This window comes from Notolepis coatsorum (genome assembly GCF_963971535.1).
Source record: "Notolepis coatsorum genome assembly, chromosome: 6".
Lineage (NCBI taxonomy): Eukaryota > Metazoa > Chordata > Actinopteri > Aulopiformes > Paralepididae > Notolepis > Notolepis coatsorum.
In genome coordinates this window covers 136,743,021-136,764,371 of record NC_140170.1, presented here as the reverse complement: position 1 = coordinate 136,764,371, position 21,351 = coordinate 136,743,021, and the positions used below count along the sequence as shown (strand labels likewise).

At 42.8% G+C, this 21,351-nt stretch overlaps 1 protein-coding gene across 1 annotated transcript in view; it reads right to left on the bottom strand.

Moving 5' to 3' along the window:
- Positions 1-18,439, bottom strand: part of LOC311230496 (sodium-dependent neutral amino acid transporter SLC6A17-like) — a gene marked incomplete at both ends in the record, with an annotated part of 32,943 nt that extends 14,504 nt beyond the window's left edge. The window contains 4 exons of the mRNA XM_084316785.1: positions 633-814; positions 5,721-5,847; positions 13,723-13,880; positions 18,157-18,439. Coding sequence (XP_084172911.1) covers positions 633-814; positions 5,721-5,847; positions 13,723-13,880; positions 18,157-18,439 — 750 coding nt within the window. The remainder of the gene's footprint in view (positions 1-632; positions 815-5,720; positions 5,848-13,722; positions 13,881-18,156) is intronic.
- Positions 18,440-21,351: the final 2,912 nt, after the last annotated feature.

Genomic DNA, 21,351 nt, shown 5'->3' with positions numbered 1-21,351 from the left:
CCGGCTCTACTCTGAACATGGTGATATGTATGTGTTTCCATATGGCCCGGCTCTACTCTGAACATGGTGATATGTATGTGTTTCCATATGGCCCGGCTCTACTCTGAACATGGTGATATGTATTTGTTTCCATATGGCCCGGCTCTACTCTGAACATGGTGATATGTATTTGTTTCCATATGGCCCGGCTCTAGTCTGAACATGGTGATACTGTATGTATTTGTTTCCATATGGCCTGGCTCTACTCTGAACATGGTGATATGTATGTGTTTCCATACGGCCCGGCTCTACTCTGAACATGGTGATATGTATTTGTTTCCATATGGCCCGGCTCTAGTCTGAACATGGTGATACTGTATGTATTTGTTTCCATATGGCCCGGCTCTACTCTGAACATGGTGATATGTATTTGTTTCCATATGGCCCGGCTCTACTCTGAACATGGTGATATGTATTTGTTTCCATATGGCCCGGCTCTACTCTGAACATGGTGATATGTATTTGTTTCCATATGGCCCGGCTCTACTCTGAACATGGTGATATGTATTTGTTTCCATATGGCCCGGCTCTACTCTGAACATGGTGATATGTATTTGTTTCCATATGACCCGGCTCTACTTTGAGCTCACTACCTTTCCAGACGAGGCGATGCCTCTGATGACGGCGAGGCAGACGATGATCCAGGCCACCAGTAGAGACAGAGTCATCCTGACGTTGAGGCCACCGCTCTCTGCAATGGTGCTGGTGGTGTTCAGGGTCTGACGGTACCAGAAGTAGGTGGTGGCAGAGCTTTTCTCACACTCCGGCTCTACAACTGTGCAGGGTGGAGGTCAGCAGGGAGACGAAGAATCAGAATCACAAAATACTCTTTAAGTAAGCTAACAGCTTTGCTTCAACTACACTACTGGCAAGTATTTCATACTAAATGTCCACACATCTGAACTATCCCTTTATATAATGCCATGGTATAATCCAACTTAAATCATCATGGTATTTGCACCATTTCTTTGGTCACTACCATCCTCGTAAAGGGCAAATGATGGAAATACCATGAACCTTTTTCTTAAAGGCAGCAGGAAATGTATTGCTCAGGGTCAACATCTCAATGTTCTGCGGCTCTCAGATGTCTCTCTCAGACAGGGGGACTAAACAAGGTTATCTCTGCACTTAGTATGCAGAGTGTGAACAAACACTTGACATTTATCTATGCACATATATTCAGCAGTCAACCTTGGTGAAATTATACATGTTTCTGGATCTGGGAGAAGCATCTCTCTCTCTCTCTCTCTCTCTCTCTCTCTCTCTCTCTCTCTCTCTCTCTCTCTCTCTCTCTCTCTCTCTCTCTCTCACACTCACACTCACACTCACACTCACACTCACACTCACACTCACACTCACACTCACACTCACACACGCACGCACGCACGCACGCACGCACGCACGCACGCACGCACGCACGCACGCACACACACACACACACACACACACACACACACACACACACACACACACACACACACACACACACACACACACACACACACACACACACACACACACACACACACACACACACACAGTTTCTTTACCTAGAGCTAGAAAACCTTTAATTTAATCTGGGGCTGCTCATAGACAATATTGCATGCATATTGTGGGTGTATGAAATATATTACAACCAAATTAGATTACATTTAGATTACAACCTGTTGGCAGTACTAGAAGATTGGCAAACACCTAATTTGGGGGAGAACTCTACATTTTACAGCAACACAAAATCATATCCCCATTTATTGTCTATGGAGCAGAAACATCATAAATGAAAGGGTTCTCTCTCTCTGATTTATAGCTTTAGGAGTGAGTGCTGCATGTTCACAAAGATTGACTGTACTGTCTGAGGCACAAGAATAACGTATTACATATAACTGTGGGTAAGGATGTGTTCTATAGGACCGATCAAAAGGATTCCATAAAGGATGTGTTCTATACTCTATACAGGACCGATCAAAAAGATTCCATAAAGGATGTGTTTTATAGGACCGATCAAAAGGATTCCATAAAGAATGTGTTCTATAGGACAGATAAATATATATAAAATAAATTGGGGTTTTATTACTGGATCTTGTGAACAAGTCACAGTGGAACAGTATAAGATCATGCTTTTCCAATGATTCAACTACTGCACATAAATTAGGTATTTTCTTTCAAAAGTGATTACCAATGCTTAGAGGCAGCCATGTCGGAAGAAAGAGAACTACACAAACATTCTGAGTTAAAATATTAGACTAGACAAAATGAATGGTTAACACCAGGGTGAGATATTGTATTTTTACTTGATTCTTGTATGACAATTTCCTGACTTTTCCAGGTTTAAAACATTTGAAAGACTTCTCTATGACTTTTGCATGACTTTCCAGGTTAAGGTTGTATTCCCTGATTGTGTTCACATTTATCCATGACCACGGGCAGGGCCGCCTGGGAGAAATGCGAGGCCCTGTGCGAGATTTAAACGCGAGCCCCCCCCCCCCCCCCCCCCCTAAACGGTAAAAAAAAAATTATATAAAATTTTTTCTTCTTTTTTTTCATACAGTCAACATATTCTTAAATAATAGCGCTGCCCAAGGCTGGGCATGATACAGTCAACATATAGCAAGAGAGAGAGCGAGAGAGCGAGAGAGAGCTCCCGTTCTACAGTCAATATACAGTGTTATCGCTGCACAGACCCGGCAATGCCCCTGACCCTCCACCAGAGCAAGGCCAGAGAGAGAGAGAGAGAGAGAGAGAGAGAGAGAGAGAGAGAGAGAGAGAGAGAGAGAGAGAGAGAGAGAGAGAGAGAGAGAGAGAGAGAGACACACATTGGAAAGAAACAACCCAAAACCAGAGCAAATTGAAATGCTATTTGGCCCTAAACAGAGAGTACACAGTGGCAGAATACCTGAGCACTGTGACTGACCCAATACTAAGAAGATCCTTGACTAGGTGCAGACTCAGCGAGCACAGCCTAGCCATCGAGAAAGGCCGCCATAGGCAGACCTGGCTCCCAAGCGAAGACAGACTATGCACCCACTGCACACAAGATGAGGTGGAAACCGAGCTCCACTTCTTAACAACCTGCCCACTATACCAAGACATATACTTCCCACAAATTGCAAACACCCAAAGAGACTTTGAAAACATGGACAATAGGGATGCCCCGATCGATCGGCCACCGATCGTTATCGGCCGATATTCAGTATAAATATGCGATCGGTGATCGTGATAATGCTTTATTTTCACCGATCGTCAAACCCGATATCACACGCTGTCGCTGAGTTCTGTCTCAGACACCGGTGGTGCGGCGTCTGCTCATTCCTCCAGCCCCTCCCGTACGCATGTAAACACGGGTCTAGTCTAGTGAGACACGGGACACGGGAGGACGGCGTCTCCTTGAGCTAACGTTAGCTTAGCTACCGTTACAAAATGACCCAGTCAACTATTCACTTTTAGTTTAATACATGATGAGGCATTGTCTAACCGAACGGTATCTAGCCGGCCAGCTACCGATAGCTCCTGACATAAACGCTCCACAAAGTCTAGTAGAGACGTGTATGATACCTGTTAGCTGTTAGCTGTTAGCTGACGTTAGCGCAAGCTAGTTCACTGTTCAAATCGAAATGTCCCATTGAACTAAATAATTCGTTAGTATTAACATTAACTAAAATAAGGCGTTGTATTAACGTTATATATCCGGCTAGCAGTAGCTACAGATAGCTCCTGATATCAATGTCTTATAACACTGATTCGATGCGTATTCGAGCTGAGGGCTTGTGAATGTGATTTAACGTTATACCAATACTAGGGTCCAGCTGCAGCGCCGGAGAATCCTGGCCGTAGCTCGAGGCTACTCGAGTATAGGTCCAGCTGCAGCTCCGGAGAATCCTGGCCGTAGCTGGAGGCTACTAGAGTACACACAGACAGTGGAGCTTGTTGCGTGGTGGCGATGTCTCGCAGATAATACAAGTACAAGTCTAATTATATAATATATATATTTTATAAAAAAAAAATCTTTTTTATATAAAATAAATTTTAATTTATTTTAATCAAAAACGATCGGTATCGGATCGGTATCGGCCGATATGGCTCACGACGATCGGTGATCGGTATCGGTGGCAAAAAACGTGATTGGGGCATCCCTAATGGACAATAACTCAAAACTCCCATACCTACACAAGAATACAAGAATGTGAAATAAATCCCATTTGAATTGAAGAGAGAGAGATAGATAGAGCATGTCTGTGTGTGTTAGAAAGAGAGAGATAGAGAGAGAGAGCATGTCTGTTTGTGTGTGTGTGTTAGAGAGAGAGCATGTATATGTGTGTGTGTGTTAGAAAGAGAGATAAAGATAGAGAGAGAGAGCATGTCATTTTGTGTGTTAAAGAGAGATATCATGTCTGTGTGTGTTAGAAAGAGAGAGAGAGAGCATGTGTGTTTGTGTGTTAGAGAGAGAGAGCATGTCTGTGTGTGTGTGTGTGTTAGAGAGAGAGCATGTATGTGTGTGTGTTAGAGCAGTGGTTCCCAAACCTCTCCTCGAGACACCCCAGCCGTTCCATGTATTTGTTCAATTCCACCACCAGCACACCTGATTCAACTAATAAAGGGCTTGTTAAGTTGAATCAGGTGTGCTGGTGGTGGAATTTAACAAATACATGGAACGGCTGGGGTGCTTCAAGGAGAGGATTGGGAAGCACTGTGTTTTAGAGAGAGAGAGAGAGAGAGAGAGAGAGAGAGAGAGAGAGAGAGAGAGAGAGAGAGAGAGAGAGAGAGAGCTCAACGGCGGGAATAGAATAGGTTGCATGAAAAACTCACCCTAACGCAGAATCAATGGCAAAGTTGGAAGGAGACGACATCGACGTATTTTCCGTGGAGATGAAAAGTACCAGTCCCTTGGGAGTCCTAGTTTATCTGCCACACGTTAGCACTCGATAACTTAGCAATTAGCTAAAGGCAGGAACGGGGCAGGCGTCGGTAACTAGCGTTAGCTAACGCTAGCTAGCTAGCATTAGCTAACGCTAGTTACGCGTCCCTGCCTTTAGCTAATTGCTACTAGCGAACATAGCTATAGCCTGACTGAAGGTTCTAACATGCAACAAATTTCATCTTCAGTCCATCTGCCGAACATCCTCTTCGTCTTGGCAAAGTTGGCATAACCATCATACTTGGTATTGATAACAAGCTTATGGCACACAGTGTTATTTCTTCTGCTCCATGCTGCTTTTCAAAAGACATCCACTCGCTCCTCTGGATAGCGCTGAATAGATCCTGTACCTGGCTGACTGTAGCCCCTTCCCTCGTGGATCCGGGAAGAGCCCGGAACACTATTCTACAAATGTGTCTATCTGCAGAGCAGCAGAGCCGCAGAAACCGGAACACTATTCTACAAACGTCTAATGTGAAATATATAAGCATGTAAGCAAAACTAGATTTTAGGTCTGTGAAGAAAAAGGGCCTCGCAGGAAGGGGGGCCTCGCAATTTCTTTAAAAAAAAATAAAAATGATTAAAAAAAAATAATAATAATTTTTTTTTTTTTTGCGAGGCCCCCCTTCCCGCGAGGCCCTGTGCGACCGCACTGCTCGCACACCCCCTGAGGCGGCCCTGACCATGGGAACCCTGGGATTAGTGTCAGAGGAGCTGGAAAAAGTATCTTGTTTACACATCCCATGTTAGCATTTGTGGTTCCACTCACTAGCAAGAGTTCCATTCCATCTGACCGGACATTCACTCCATGGCAGAGGATACTGGAAGGACTGGAAAAAGTAGAAGATGCTCCAGCCAATGATCACGTTGTAATAGAGCCCCACAAAGCCACACACCTGCAGAGACAGACATTATGTTCACAGTGTTAGAGATGGAGAGTCCTTTAACACAACAAAAATCACAGAGTAAATTTTACTGTAAGAGCACATAGAGTCAAATATACACTGGGATTTGGAGTTGGAATTGTGCATGAACAACATTGCCTCTGCTTGTGGCGATAGGGATGGGCAGCAAAGAAAGTATACATTATAAGTATACAGTAAGTATACAATAATAAAAGGTCCAGTATTAGATGTTCTCTCTTATTACACTGACCAAAATCATATAATAAGATCTGCATATAGAGAGAAAGAAATCAGTGAATGAGACTCCAAACATGGCACATGTCCCATGTTCCTGTCAATCTTCTCAGACAGACACTGCTATCGTGAACATTCAGGAACCACATAAGGTTGGGAAATCAATTAATTATTGTGTGAATGATTGTATTATTATTATTGTTGTTGTTGTTGTTGTTGTTGTTGTTGTTGTTGTTGTTGTTATTATTATAGCTACTTCTTTGCTGGTCATGTGACTCCAAAAAGAGGCTGTAATGCTCATCGTCAAACAGCTCAATACCTATCTCCACTTCACTTGCATCATTCAAGAGGGTAATAGGCTCTTGTGTCTACTGTATATGACTCGTCCCTCCTGGGCCCTGTTCCCCGTACGTGGCTAACTGAGTTAGCCGGATAATCTTCAGGATAACTTGACATAAGTCAGGCTTTTCGGTTCCACAAAGCAGGTTTATCTAAATCACTATGGCAACAGATCGAACATTTTTAACCTCTTCCAGCGCAGGTTTAGTTAAAAACCCATCTCCCGCCAATGACTGATTAACACGTCATTCTCCACCATGCGTTGTCTGCCAATGACTGATTACCACGTCATTGAGATCAATATTTCAATATATCAAAATATTTCAATATTTTCATCATGGTATTCACATTTCACCCACAGAGTCTTGACTGGTGCTGTAGATCTCCGCTCAACTCTCCAACGCTTCAATACCGCCACCTGGTGGCCGATCGGCGAGTTGCCAAAACCGGAAGTGACCGGAAATGCTTGGTCCGCACGCTATTCTGTCCGGCCACTCGCTATCGCTCGCGGGACTCCATCTTGACACACTGGATATCGATCCGTTGCCATAACTCAATAAACAACATTATTTAGGACGTATATAGTATTATACAACCTGGAAATGGATCGCATAGATCAACATCCCATAATAGCGATCTTTTTGCTCCAGTATAATCCCCCATCGCTACGAGGAAGCTGCCGTTGTTTCAAAAGACAATATATACCCTGTGAATATTATTGCACGGATCAGAATACGGGCGCATGCGTGGGAGCGTGCGCTGATATTTTGCAACACGTTGACAGTGATGCAGCGAGTGCTGATACGAGAGAGAGAGAACGAGCGAGAGAGTGTTGTGAAGGGCCAGATTAAAGCTGAGAATCTACATTTATTGTTTTATATACCTTGTATATTATTTATATATACACGTTATATCCCTTTAAGCCTGCGTTTGAATCCTAGTAATATTCGCTTTCCTTATTGGATAACGCTATCGGCGCCAGACCGCAAGCCCCCAAAGTCAGGTTCAAAGGTGAGTCCGGGCATGTCGCAACATGCCCGGAGACGGCGCATTGATTCGAGACGAGAACTGAGGTTCGGCACTAGATAGCCACTTAAGTATATATATGGCGGCAGGTGCGAACAGTAGCTGTTCGTTCATCCAGTCATGTAGTGAGAAGCAGTTCGTCTAACAGAGCGTTGAGAACCACGTGCGAAGTGAATAGTAAAAGTGTCAGATTTAATGCAGTAACGTCAAGTTCGACTTAGCTTAATGTGAAGTAAAGAGTCGTTAATTATTGTGTATCGTGCCAATAGCGGTTCGTTCGTGTGCAGCATTACCCAGCAGTTCGTTCGTTTAGCTAGTGGACCTTAGCCAGGGTGCGTGGACTAAATACATTGGTGCCAGCACACGAGGAGGCCTAGTCGGAGAACCTACTGGACATGTGCACATTGGAACCGACGGCGGCGATTGCAGAACCAGTATTGGTTGGATTATATTGATTGTGGAACGTACCCTTGGAGAAGAGCATCGTTAATCTCCACTGTCGTTTGGATTTAACCACCTTGAGGATCTACATTCGGGCTGGCCTCATGGACCGAGGCTAGCTGGCTATCATCATTGCTATCGTGCAATTGGATTACAGTTATTGCTTTTGATGCTGAGCTTTGGATTACAAGGACTGGATTCTGTACGTGAACCCCCTTCTTCTTCAATTGATCAGACTGAGTATCCGAACATTCCTCTCTCCTCCAGAGCTTACAACTCTGGGAGGAACCCCATTGTCTCCAGCGGTACCAGCGTTTCCCCCTCTAATTGCCATCCTACGCCAGGCGGCGTTAGCCTAGTACCCCATCGTAGGAATTATTCTATTCCCATTGACTTCTGCTACTGACTGACTTATGCATATTCTTCGCCATACAAGCGCGACCCTAATTCTCATATCTGTACATTTACTGCATAATAATAAATACCCTCAATGATATTTCTTTGTCAGTGCCGTGTTATTATGAGTGTCTGCCATATTTAGATGTACTGTCTGGCCAGTAATACTAAGTACATAACTAGCAGTGGTTTAATCTATCACAATCTTTAATACAGTCAGGGTTTTGTAACCCCTCAGTTACAGAGAGCGAGCGAGAGAGAGAGAGCTCCCCCCCAGTCACTTCCTGGCTTAAGAACAGCTGTTTACAATTGAATGTCTCTAAGACTGTCTGTATGTTCTTCTCCAAGGGCCATAGAGAAGTTGCAGAGCAGGATATCTTCATCTCTGGTCAGAAATTACAGGTAGTATCAGAATATTTAGGATTACACATAGACCCAAACCTTAGCTTCAAAAATCACATAAAAAAAGTCTGCAATAAGATAAAGTTCAGCCTATCAAACTTCAGGTACATAAGAAACTTCCTTTCAACCCAGGCAGCAAAGCTATATTTTCATTCAATGGTTCTTTCCCACATCACATACTGTTTGATAACCTGGTCCAATTCACATTCCACCATTCTGAAACCACTTCAATCACTTTACAAACAAGCAATAAAAATTCTAGACAAGAAACCATTCAGGTACCATCATTGTCACATTCTAAAGAAATATAATCTACTCAGTTGGGAAAACCTGACCCTATATCAAAACGTCTGTCTAGTTTTAAAAAATAAAGTGTGGATTGGCTCCTCCTCCTTTGTCCGGTTTCATCAACCTCAAGTCTGCCTCAACAACACTAGAGATGCGGCAAGGGGGGACTGTACAATCCCTTTCAAAAAAAGTGTATTTGGCCATGCCGTCTTCTCATACAGAGCATCCCACCAATGGAACTCAATTCCTCAAACAATTAGAGTGTCCACATCATACCATTCATTCAAGTGCAGGGTTAGGGAATGGCTCATTGAAAACCAGAACTGTCAACACTGAGGTGTCTGTGTGTGTATGTGTGTGTGTGGATATGGTGCGTCTGTCTATGTCTGGGTCTCCTAATATGTCATGATGTGCTCTGTCCTTGTGTCCATGACTGTATTGTGACCTGTATCCCTACTATGTCTATGTGCTTTTGTTGTGTTTTTATTCTAATGTTATTTATCTTGATTCTATTCTGTTTTTATTGCTAACCCTTTTTTTTACACAGGATTTTAGCCTGTACTTTCTGGCAGGGGGACTGCCAATGGAAATTAGCCTTTTGGCTAAAATTGGGTGCATTTACATTTGTAAAATGTTTTATTAATGTACACTGTCCCCCTTGAACAAATAAAGTAAACCTAAACCTAACCTATTCCCTCCCACCCGTTTGATCTAGTTCTAGTATCTGTGTGTGATTCACTGTGTGTGAACAGCTGAAGGTCTCTGCTGTCAAAACCACTTCCACATTATTTCCACTCGCTGCTCATATAAATGTATCACATTCTTACACGTCACAGATCGATGTAAATTCAGAATGGCTTGGTTTAGTGGGGGAGGTTTTTGTCTCAGCTGAACTGGAGGAATGGGACTGAATTTCACATCTAGTCAGTGTTGGTACAACCCCACATTGCTAGAAAACAATGCAAACCACTGGAAAATGCCATTTATAAGATAGTTCCCCTTTAACCGGAGCACCCGGATTGTGTTTCATTCAAGCATAAATTGAAGCGTCTTTACGTGTGGATTGTGGATGTGAATTACGAGGAATCTGAATCTGTGGATTGTTGAATTGTATCACTGTCACACGTTATTGTGATATTGTCACTGGGATTAAAATGTCTGAGGAGATGCGCTGTTTGACGGACTTGATGACGTGGACGTGACTTGAGAAAAGTGAATGAGCAATTGCAAGCCTTTGACGTTTTGATGAATGAATTTGAGAAAATACATTTATCTGTTCAAGCACTGTTATCTGATGATGAAAAAGAGGGTGATGAACATGACTGGTATAAACCAACGGTTAATCAATTCAATGCATGTATGGATGATGTCCGAAACAGATTAAAACCTGATTAATAGTGAAACTGTTAATAGCCTCCAAGCCTCTCTGACACCGTTATTTCGGGGGTCGCGCCTTGAAAACTTTGGGAACCATGTATTTATATAGTACATGATACCAAAGCGAATACAGTACAGATATCCTCATAAGTATCTATTAATTCGTATCAATTAGATACTATTTGGGCTTGTTTTTATCTACTTATTCTGAAAGAGTTGAAATAATCATTTTCGCCAACAAGATCTCATTAGATTATTCATTCCATTAAGCCTACTGCCAGCAGGCACATTTAAAGAAATATAATCTGATTGATTGGGGTAATGAGGGACTTAAAATGTGCCTATAGATATGCATTTAACTTGTCTGTGATATCTTCTCGTTAGAAAATCATGGTTTTCGGGGATCGACCCCTTTTCAGGTAAAACGGCCATTATCCTGGTTACTGAAGTCTGGTTCGAATCAGCCTTAGCGAAACCGAGATAGCCTGACTTCAATCATCGGGTTAATTTAAGCTGGCTAATGGGACTTTTGATCGACTTAGTTGAACCAGGTACGGGGAATGGGGCCCTGATCTATTACACCAAATACACATGATTATTGGCTGTTTACATACTGTTACATGCACTGTACTATCAAGCACATTGTATTGAGCCCGCGATTACACCTATTTAAGCAGAACCAACATTCCACCATCCTCTGTCATCAACGGGGGGCGTTACTCAGGTGGAAGTAAACACAACACAACTATATGAACACAACAGTGGGAAAATGTGCCGTGTGCAAAACAGCTTCAAAGGTTCGGCATTGCATCTGCACCATGTACTCAACAGGTAGCGATCTCAAGATGAGATCCGATTCAAATGTATTGTCATTATACAGCACAAGTACAATACACCATCCAACCAGAGTGGATAAAAAAAATGCTCCAGAAATAAATAAATGCATAAATTGAAAAAAATAAAACACGTGTAACCGAAAGATTTGAACCTGGGACCATAGGATCCACAGGCAGCCGCACTAACCAGTTGAGCTAAAGGGTCTGACGTTGTCATTGACTGCAACTGACTAATCCATATTTTACACTTGTCAAGAGACAATTGCGCAGTCGTTCAGTATTGGCATTAATAAATCAGATGTCATGCTAATATGTCATGTTCTACAGTAGGACTTACTAATATGATACCCAATAAAACAAGTCATTAGAATAATAGAAGCCTACTTTACTAGAACGATTCATTTAGAACGTATACAGTACGTGTGTGTGTGTGTGTGTGTGTGTGTGTGTGTGTGTGTGTGTGTGTGTGTGTGTGTGTGTGTGTGTGTGTGTGTGTGTGTGTGTGTGTGTGTGTGTGTGTGTGTGTGTGTGTGTGTGTGTGTGCTTGTGCGCTGAGGCTCACTAAGCCTTTTCTCCACGCATATTTATTTCTGGAGCATTTATTTATCCACTCTGGTTGGATGGTGTATTGCACAGAAGCCCTAAGCGGCCGTACATTCATACATTTTATTTACTCCGTTTTCCCGTGATAACGAGTTAATTTAATTTGTTTTCTCGTGATAACGGGATAATTTTCTCGAGATCTCGAGAAAACGAAACGATAGTCTAGTATATATTAGATCACTGCAGGAAACATCATTCAGTGTCAGAGGAGCAGGTAGCCCCTTGATGCGGTGCATCACAGTCACAAAAGGGGCTAAAGGAGCAGGAGGATATTGATCACTGCGTCACATTCACATATCTCTTCAATCAAGGCCTGACACAGGCTGAAATAGCTGTATACCTTGCTGTTACAGATAATATATATATACACATTAGTGTGCGTCATCTAAGAAGACGGTTAGCAACAGCTTTACCGGCGGTGCAATCAAAGTGAGCTCTCAAAGAGCACCTGGCTACGGGAGGCTGCAACTCGAAACTGGCCCTCGTATGTCCAAACCCCTCCCACCCCCTCCAAATGTACAGTTTCCTCCCCATCCATTGTATGTATATTTTCTGTTAGGATCTCTGTTTAACAGTACTGTATATTTGCTTATCCTGTATGTCACAAATGTAACAGTACTACTGTGTATACCTGTATGACATGTACCCCCCTGAAATAAATTAATCCGTTATCACGAGAAAATGGACTTTGTTTTCTCGTGATAACGAGAAAATTATCCCGTTATCACGAGAAAACTAATTAAATTAACTCGTTATCACGGGAAAACGGAGTAAATAAAATAGAATTAGGGCTTCCGTAGTATTGTACTTGTGCTGTATAATAACAATAATCTAATCTAATTTTGAGATCAGTCGCAAATCGCTTCCTGGTGTTGAATGGATCGATTGAGTGCAATGCCGAACCTCTGCTGTTCGCCGTTTTCGCTTGTCCTGACAGCCTAGAATATGACACGCCCACTGATGATGTCACGGTTCGCAAGGAAAAAACAAAAAATTTTCGGTTCCAGCTGAGCACCGATTTTTCACGTTCCGAACCGGTGTGAAAGGCCTATAAGAGAGGCAGGATTAGAATGATGCATCTCAGTTTCACAGATAAAAAATATACCTTTGAATAATATAATAAATATATATATATATAAAGAAATGTAAAAAGAAATAACTTTTCTTTTTTGATCATCAGGGGAGAAGTATTCTGTTTCTGCCTATGCGGAAAAAAGGTACCTTCATAAATCACACACTCACTACAGTAGCTTGTTTCTCTTGAGACCCAGACACACTCAGCAGAAGCTCTACTGATAAAAAACTATTCTACGATTCTAGCCTCTCTGATTCTTATCACAGGACCCACCCACTTCTCTTTCTACGATGCCATAGTCAAACTGTTTCCCTGTATATATCATATATCAAACAAAGGAGTATTAAAACATATAACATGTGTCATGTTTATGGCAATAATGACGAGAGGCAGTAATAACAAAGCCTTCTGATTTATCCATCATGTTGTTTTCCCTCTGCCAACTTTTGCTGCCTTTTATGGTAAGGTCTTATTTCTTTCATTTTGCAATTGTATTACTGTATTTTTAGACTATTCTGTGATGCCAATTGAAACGTTGTTTTGAAAGGTGCTTTCATCGTCATCATCATCATCATCTTCATCATTATCATCATCATAATCACCATCATCATCACCACCATCATCACCATCACCATTATCATCATCATCATCGTCATCATCATCATCATCATCATCATCATCATCATCATCATCATCATCATCATCATCATCATCATTATCATCACCACCACCCCCATCACCATCACCATCACCACCACCATCATCACCATCATCATCAACAACACCATTGTCATCATCACCACCATCATCATCAGTTGAAATCATGCTGCAAGTAAACATCTCACTTACCATCAAACTGGACACCCCTATCCCTCCCAGACGAGGACAAACATAGTTCCAGACCCCAATGCTCCCACGCCGGACCTTCTGGCCCACTGCCAGCTCCAGGAAGAAGAGAGGGATGCCAATAATGAGGAGCAGAATAAAGTAGGGGACCAGGTAGGCACCTGAAAGATACGGAAACACGTTGTTTTAAGTGCAGCAGTTAAAAGGATAGCTCTTCAAATTATTTAAACCAACCATAGAACGCAATGAAACTCCCCAGGTTTGTAAACTGAATTAATTCAAATGTTTAGTGTAGGTACTAAATCCAATTGCAGGTGCTGACACACTAAATGTGAGTTTGTAAAACCAGAATTTTGGTGTTTGCAAACGTTCAATGCATGACTTACAGTACGTGTCTCAAAACACCAAAGAATGTGTTGATATACTTAGTGTTGTTAACAACAGCAATAGAAGTGAGTCTTGACACACTTCATTGGAGGTATTTTTTTGGTAATGTAGGGGAAGGTAGGTCGGCTTGATGAGAGACAAACTGACTTACTTTTATACATAATCTAGGATAATTCCTAACTAGGTATTGATTTTACAGCTTCCAGCCATGCTTGTTTCTGTATACTTAAAAGGTTTTGCATAACTTTTCTGTGAGTGGGGCAGCGGTGGCCTAAAGGTTAGAGAAGCTGGTTTGTGACCGGAAGGTCGCCGGTTCGATCCCCGGGACCGGCAGGAAAAATCTGGGCGTTGGGAAGTGAATTCATAACTCTCTCCCATCCCCTTAACTACCGCTGAAGTGCCCTTGAGCAAGGCACTTAACCCCCAACTGCTCCAGTGGAGTTGCTCAGTGGCCAATGGTGTCGACTGTGGTTGTACTGGGCAGCTCCCAGGTATGAATGGAACTGTGTGAATGTGAAGCAGGGCGTTCCTGAAAAAGAGCATCTGTGCTCAGCGAACCTACCCTGGGTAAATAAAGGTTAAACAAACAAAAAGTCTGGCATTTTGGATAACATTACAATACTACCCATCTTTGTAAGCCAAAGACCATCCAACCCATGTGATGTTTATTTAAAAAAAAATTGTGAGTTATGGGGACGTTTAAACGTGTTTTTTCAGCTTAACCCTTTCACTGCCGCACTACCAAAACGGTTAACCATCGACCGTCGGTTGTGTGATAGTAAATGGTTAACCTTCTGTCATGTGGCAGTGAAAGGGTTAATCCAGGGAGCTTCAATCAGGACACCTCTGTGTTTGATGTGCACTGGGGTGAGTCACCGTTAGCTGTATACAAATATTATTCGCATAACACATCACAATGTAGGAGTTACGTCCAGTGGCTCACACATCGTGAAGTACAGTAGTGGATGGAGTAACGTGGCACAAGGGGGAAAAACAGGGCTACGGGGAAACGGAGTAGCGGAGATAGTGAGGTCAGTAAGACAAATCGGTCAGATGTTTTTGGGCCTCTGCCAGTGTCCTTGGATCAGATCAACAAATACTGTGCCTCTTCAGCCAAATCCAATCCATCGTAGCCCCGTCTGAACTGGGGCCAGCTCAACTGTGTGATTACATGGCTGGCATGTTCACTGGTCTTAAAGGTGATGAGTTAGAGTGAGAGAGAGGGGGGGGCGGGGGCATTAAGTGAGGGAGGAATGGAAGGGAGCCGACCTGAAGAGCGATAACCACCAGGCAGCATGGACCTTGTAATGTGTCTGTAATTGTCTGTCAGGAGGCCAATTAGAGAGTGAGAGATGGTGTTCCTCCTGGTGTTGCTCACACAATCTGGCTGTTTGATTACCAGTCGCTAAATCCTGCCTAGCCAAGTGCAATAAATCAGTACATTGGCCATAACAGTGAGTGTGGGGGGTACACAAAGACACTGATATTTAAGTGAATTCATGATGTCAAAGAGGTTTTTACTTTTTACCTGTTATATCAACGCAAGTTTACACTCTTTCTGCGCATACCATTACATGTATACAAGAGAGATACTGTAAATGATCATCACTATACAGACTCATTCATTTTTAATGGAGCACTATCTCTTTCCTGTTGATACCAGAGGATCACTTGAGTCCTGGCCTGCTCCAACTACAGTCATGATCAATAGCGCAGCTATATTTAGAGCTGGCTGATGTTTGTGCAAACAGCCTGTCTCTCAGCAGCCCAGTCTGTCTGTGAAGGTGGGCCAGTGGAACAGTCATGTCGTCCCCGTTGATTGGAGTCACTGAGCTGCCAATGGTGTACGTAAAACAGAGGTTATGGTGTTTGGTCCCAGCAATACGCATGTGTCTCCTCCTGGTGACTTTGACTTTTTGTGAAGCCAACTGTCACAGATCTAGGGGTGAAGATATATTGTGACCTTAAGTTGGACAAACAGATCAATGCTGTAGTGGGAAAGAGCTTTTTCCAACTTAGGAGGCTGTCCAAGGTCAAACCTTTTTTTATCCGTAGTGTTTTTGAAACTGTTATCCATGCTTATACAATGGCATGCAAATATCTTGATTCTGATTGGCTGAAACAGTCAAGTTAGCCGTTGTTATTTCGTATAACACACTCCAGATCCCTCCCACAACCGATTTTTATTTTTTTTTTTTTATGAGTCTGAATGAGTCCGCCATAGATAGACAAATGGAAGTATGAATATATTTTGAACGAATCCTCCAAAAAAGATACAGTCAACTGGAATATGTTAGTTCGTTACACATGTGTTGGATTATGTAATTGGGTTGTCATGACCTATTGTGAAACAAAAGAAAAATCGCGGACTTTTAAAACAAAAACAAAATGGCCGTCGATATATATATTTTTTTGTCAGACTTGGATCTACTATTGGATCTACTTTCTCTGTGGATGGTTTTGTGAATAAATCTCCATTATGCTTCAATTACTGTGTGTTTATTGTATAGCAATAAGGTTGGGTGAATTCGGCCATTGTAATTAAGCATTACATCACGCAACGGAGTGTGTTATACTCATTAGATCATGCTGCACGTCGGGCCTAACAACCACCCCTAGGCGTGATCTAATGAGTATAACACACTCCGTCGCGTGATGTAATGCTTAATTTTATGACCTCTCGCCTTGACTATTGCAATGCCTTATATGTTGGCGTCAGTCAGGCCTCCCTCTCTCGCTTGCAGTTAGTCCAGAACACCGCTGCTCATCTGCTAACTGGAACACGTAAGCAAGAGCACATTTCCCCTGTACTGGCTTCCTATGCGTTTTAGGATTGATTTTAAGTAGGGATGTTCGATATTGGCTTTTTTACCGATATCCGATATACCGATATTGTCTAACTCTTAATTTCCGATACCGATATCAACCGATACCGATATATGCAGGGTTCCCCCCCCCCCAAAAACACTGGAATGGATTGGTGAGCAGCTAGAATACTCTTTATCAGACAGCAGCAGACAGCAGGCTTTATATGTGCAAATTTGTCTGCTTGTCTGACTCATCTCCACAACAAATAACTTAAAATATTCTACTGAGTTACAGTCTGTGTGAGGGATTTGGACAACTGAAATACCTTCACTAGTATTCATTTAGACATTATTAAGGATCCAGAAGGGTCCTTGTCAGATGGTGGTGGTAGGGTATACTGCCAGCTCCCTGACCTTACCCACATCTGTCCTGAGGTGTCCTGCCACTGTTCTGGGGTGTCTTGCCACTGTTCTGGGGTGTCCTGCCTCCGTCCTGAGGTGACCTGCCACTGTTCTGGGGTGTCCTGCCTCCGTCCTGAGGTGACCTGCCACTGTTCTGGGGTGTCCTGCCTCCGTCCTGAGGTGACCTGCCACTGTTCTGAGGTGTCCTGCCTCCGTCCTGAGGTGACCTGCCACTGTTCTGGGGTGTCCTGCCTCCGTCCTGAGGTGACCTGCCACTGTTCTGGGGTGTCCTGCCTCTGTTCTGGGTCTCATGCTGTTGAGCTCCTAATATCCTGAGATGTCTTTCCTTAGGTGTCTATTTCCTACTTTCCTTCTTTCTTAAGGTGTCCTGTCTCTGTCCTTTGGTGTACTGCCTCTGTCTTGGGATGTCCTGCCACTGTCCTTGGGGGCACTGCTGCTGTGCTGCTAATATCATGGGGTGTCCTACTACTTTAAGGTGTCTTTATCCTTGGGTGTCCTTCCTCTGTTCTGGGGTGTCCTGCCACTGTCCTGGGTTGCCCTGCCACTGTCCTGGCCCTGGGATGTTCTGCCACTGTCCTTGAGTATTATGCTTCTGTCCTACTAATGTCCTGGGGTGTCCTGTCACTCTCCTACGGTGGCCTGCCTCTGTTTTTGGATTACCTCCCCTCATTCTGGGAAGTTATATGTGGCCTACTGTAACCCAGTAAAATAATTTAAATTGTAATTGAACGTAAAATTGCTGTATTTTCTTCAGTATGGTTGTTGATTGTGCTACTCCACTACAGCCGGGCCTACAGCGAGGCCTCCGTCTCCACCTCACCTCCTCCGTTCTTTTGGCACAGGTAGGGAAAGCGCCACACGTTTCCCAGCCCTACGGAGAAGCCCACCTGGGCCAGGATATACTGCAGCTTGCTGTTCCAGGCGGGTCGGCCATCATTTTCAGGCACCTCAAGCCGAGGGACCTTTGTCCCAGCGGCACCTCCGACATCCAGCGAGCTGCTTTTGTGGTCCAGCGACTTCTCGTGCGCGAGCAGGTCTGTCACCGACTCTGTGACGTGCTCGTGGCTGTTCTCGCGCTGTGTCACCTTGCTGTTCTTAGGCATCAGAGACACTGACGGTCGGGACCCGGGAGGGGGGTGGGGGGTGGAGAGAGAGAGAGAGAGAAAGCGAGAGAGAGAGAGAGACAGACAGACAGACAGACAGACAGACAGACAGACAGACAGACAGACAGACAGACAGACAGACAGACAGACAGACAGACAGACAGACAGACGGAGAGGATGAGGTGTAAAATGTAAGCAGCGAGAGGAGAGGGGTTGGTCGGATGTTGAGGAGAGAGAGGAGCAGCTGGATTCCAGATCTGGTCTTCAGTCCTGTGTCAGAAAAACATGATAGCTCAAAGTGAAAACTGTCGTCATTTCAAGTTGTCAGCTAAGTACAACCGTATACATATTCTCTCTCTCTCTCTCTCTCTCTCTCTCTCTCTCTCTCTCTCTCTCTCTCTCTCTCTCTCTCTCTCTCTCTCTCTCTCTCTCTCTCTCTCTCTCTCTCTCTCTCTCTATATATATATATATATTTCTGTATAGAAACCCCCCTCTCTCTTAATAAGTGACTCTTGACAAGGCGAGAGTCAACTCCTCAAGAGAGAGTCCTACGTTTGTTTGATTGTCAGCAGACCTTAAGTGTCACTTCTGGCACAGAGTCACAGTGACACAATTACATTGTCCCATTTAATGCTTGGTTAGGCTTGTAATAAGACACTGTCTTGTAGAACATAGTTTAGTCTCGCTCAGGGCGTGATGTTTATCAGCATAAAGACAAGAGATCATTTGTCAGTGATTCGCTGCAATAACCTGATTCTTTCAATAAAAGCTGCACAGTAACATGTTTTAAGGGTGCAGACGTTCTAAAAAAAATAGTTCTAGAAAGAGGAGGCCTTCCATGTTGGTTTTTGGCTTTGAAAACATTCCCAATCCTGCATTGTTGGACTTTAATTTCCCTGTTCTGTGAGCTTAACTTTCGGGAAGTGTTTCACTATAAATCCTCTAATCCTCTGAAGCCTTACATCATCCTCACCCATTTTCAGGGAGTGGTTGGTTTAACCCAAATGTAAGGGAGGAAACCAGGCCCTGGGTGAACCGCAGTCATGTGTTCTCTTGTGATGTGGAGGCTCATTTACTTATTGAGATGTTCTAAACAATCTACCAGCTTCTGAAACGCTGGACAGTGAGACAAAGTAAACAAAAGCACCAACAGACATGAGAAACGGATTGTTGCAGGATGTCACTCCTGCTCACCCTGCTTACTCCTTTACCCTCTAACGGTAACTATGAGATGTTGCTTAAATTCCACTTAAGAACAACATTGGGTCTCATTCTCCAACGGACTTAAGACAAAAATGTTGCTCTTAAGACATCTTAGATTCTTGATTAATTATTTGAAAGAATGCAGGTTATAGCTACATAAAACGACAAATGTCTCCCATTGTACCACCAATCAATGGGATATATTGCATGTTGGCTATAACCTGCATTCTTTCAAATGTATAATTATTAAGGCTGTCAAAGTTAATGCGGTATTAACGCGTTATTGCCCGATTCTGTTAACGCCACTATTTTTTTTTAACTCACGATTAACTTTTAAGAAAAAAGAAAAAAACTTACTAGACTTCACTCAGGTGTATTATTGATGCTCTCATTGATACTATGTTTGTTTCTGAAGTGTGTGTGTGTGTGTGTGTGTGTGTGTGTGTGTGTGTGTGTGTGTGTGTGTGTGTGTGTGTGTGTGTGTGTGTGTGTGTGTGTGTGTGTGTGCGTGCGTGCGTGCGTGCGTGCGTGTGTGTGTGTGTGTGAGATATATAGAGAGAGAGGGGGGTGAGAGAGATGAGGAAGGGGCAAGAGAGAAAGAGAGCTGGGAGAGTGTGTGAGAGAGAGAGGGGGGTGTGTGTGATTACTCAGCCCTTGTGTGGGTGAATGTAACAAGTTCCTAACGTTTTCTTTCCCCTATTATTTCATGCACACTTTATTCATTGTTTTAAATTATTATTTTCTTTTAAGTTATTTTGTGCATCACTCTGTTTTGAATTTGATGCAAATTTGCAATGCATGAGGGTCATCCTTTTGTGTTAAATGGCTGCATAAAGCAAGCATTTGTTGACTTGCATGTTAATAAGAGTATTAAAACATGGAACTTGAAAAAGATCCGTTTAAGGTAGAAAAAAAATATGCGATTAATTTGCGATTAATCAGTTAACTATGGACAATAATGCGATTAATTGAGTTAAATATTTTTATCGATTGACAGCACTAATAATTATTAATTAATCAATAAAACAGATATTTAACAAATAAGAAATACAAATGCCACAGAAGGCATTAAATAATAATTATTTTCAATAATTTCACAATAATTGCATAATTGTGTTTGAATATCTCAGTAATTAAGTAATTATACATTGTCCAAAATAGCTGGTTGAGATATGGTTAATCCAGCTGCCCTGTGATCAGATGAATCCATATTATTTATTTTTCCGACATCAAATGCATAATTTTTTATCGTACAAATATTGTCATATTTATTTAAATTATTATTAATTCATTCCAAGGAGGCCTGTAGAGTTGACATGAAGGAATCACTATGATTCCTCCCAAATAAAGCCGAATCCAAGCTTAGGGATGGTTGGGGAATCCGAAAATCTAAGATGTCTTAAATGGCCCTAAGAGCAATTTTTTTGTCTTAAGTCCGTTGGAGAATGAGACCCATTGTCTTTACTTGCCAACGGTTTCTACATCACAACAGATTTTCTCCTTTGTGCGTGTCAACTCTGGTGCATGCGTGAAGTAAATTCACACCCATTCAGATGTTGCGCAGGAAAAAGCTCTTCATTATCCCATGTGCATTAACTCTGAACGCTGCACCGGCTCTGCTTCTGTCCAGACATTCAATCCCATACTGTACATGAAACCTAATGTTAATCAGCCGCTGTATCATCCAGTTCTGACTGTGACAAATTAAA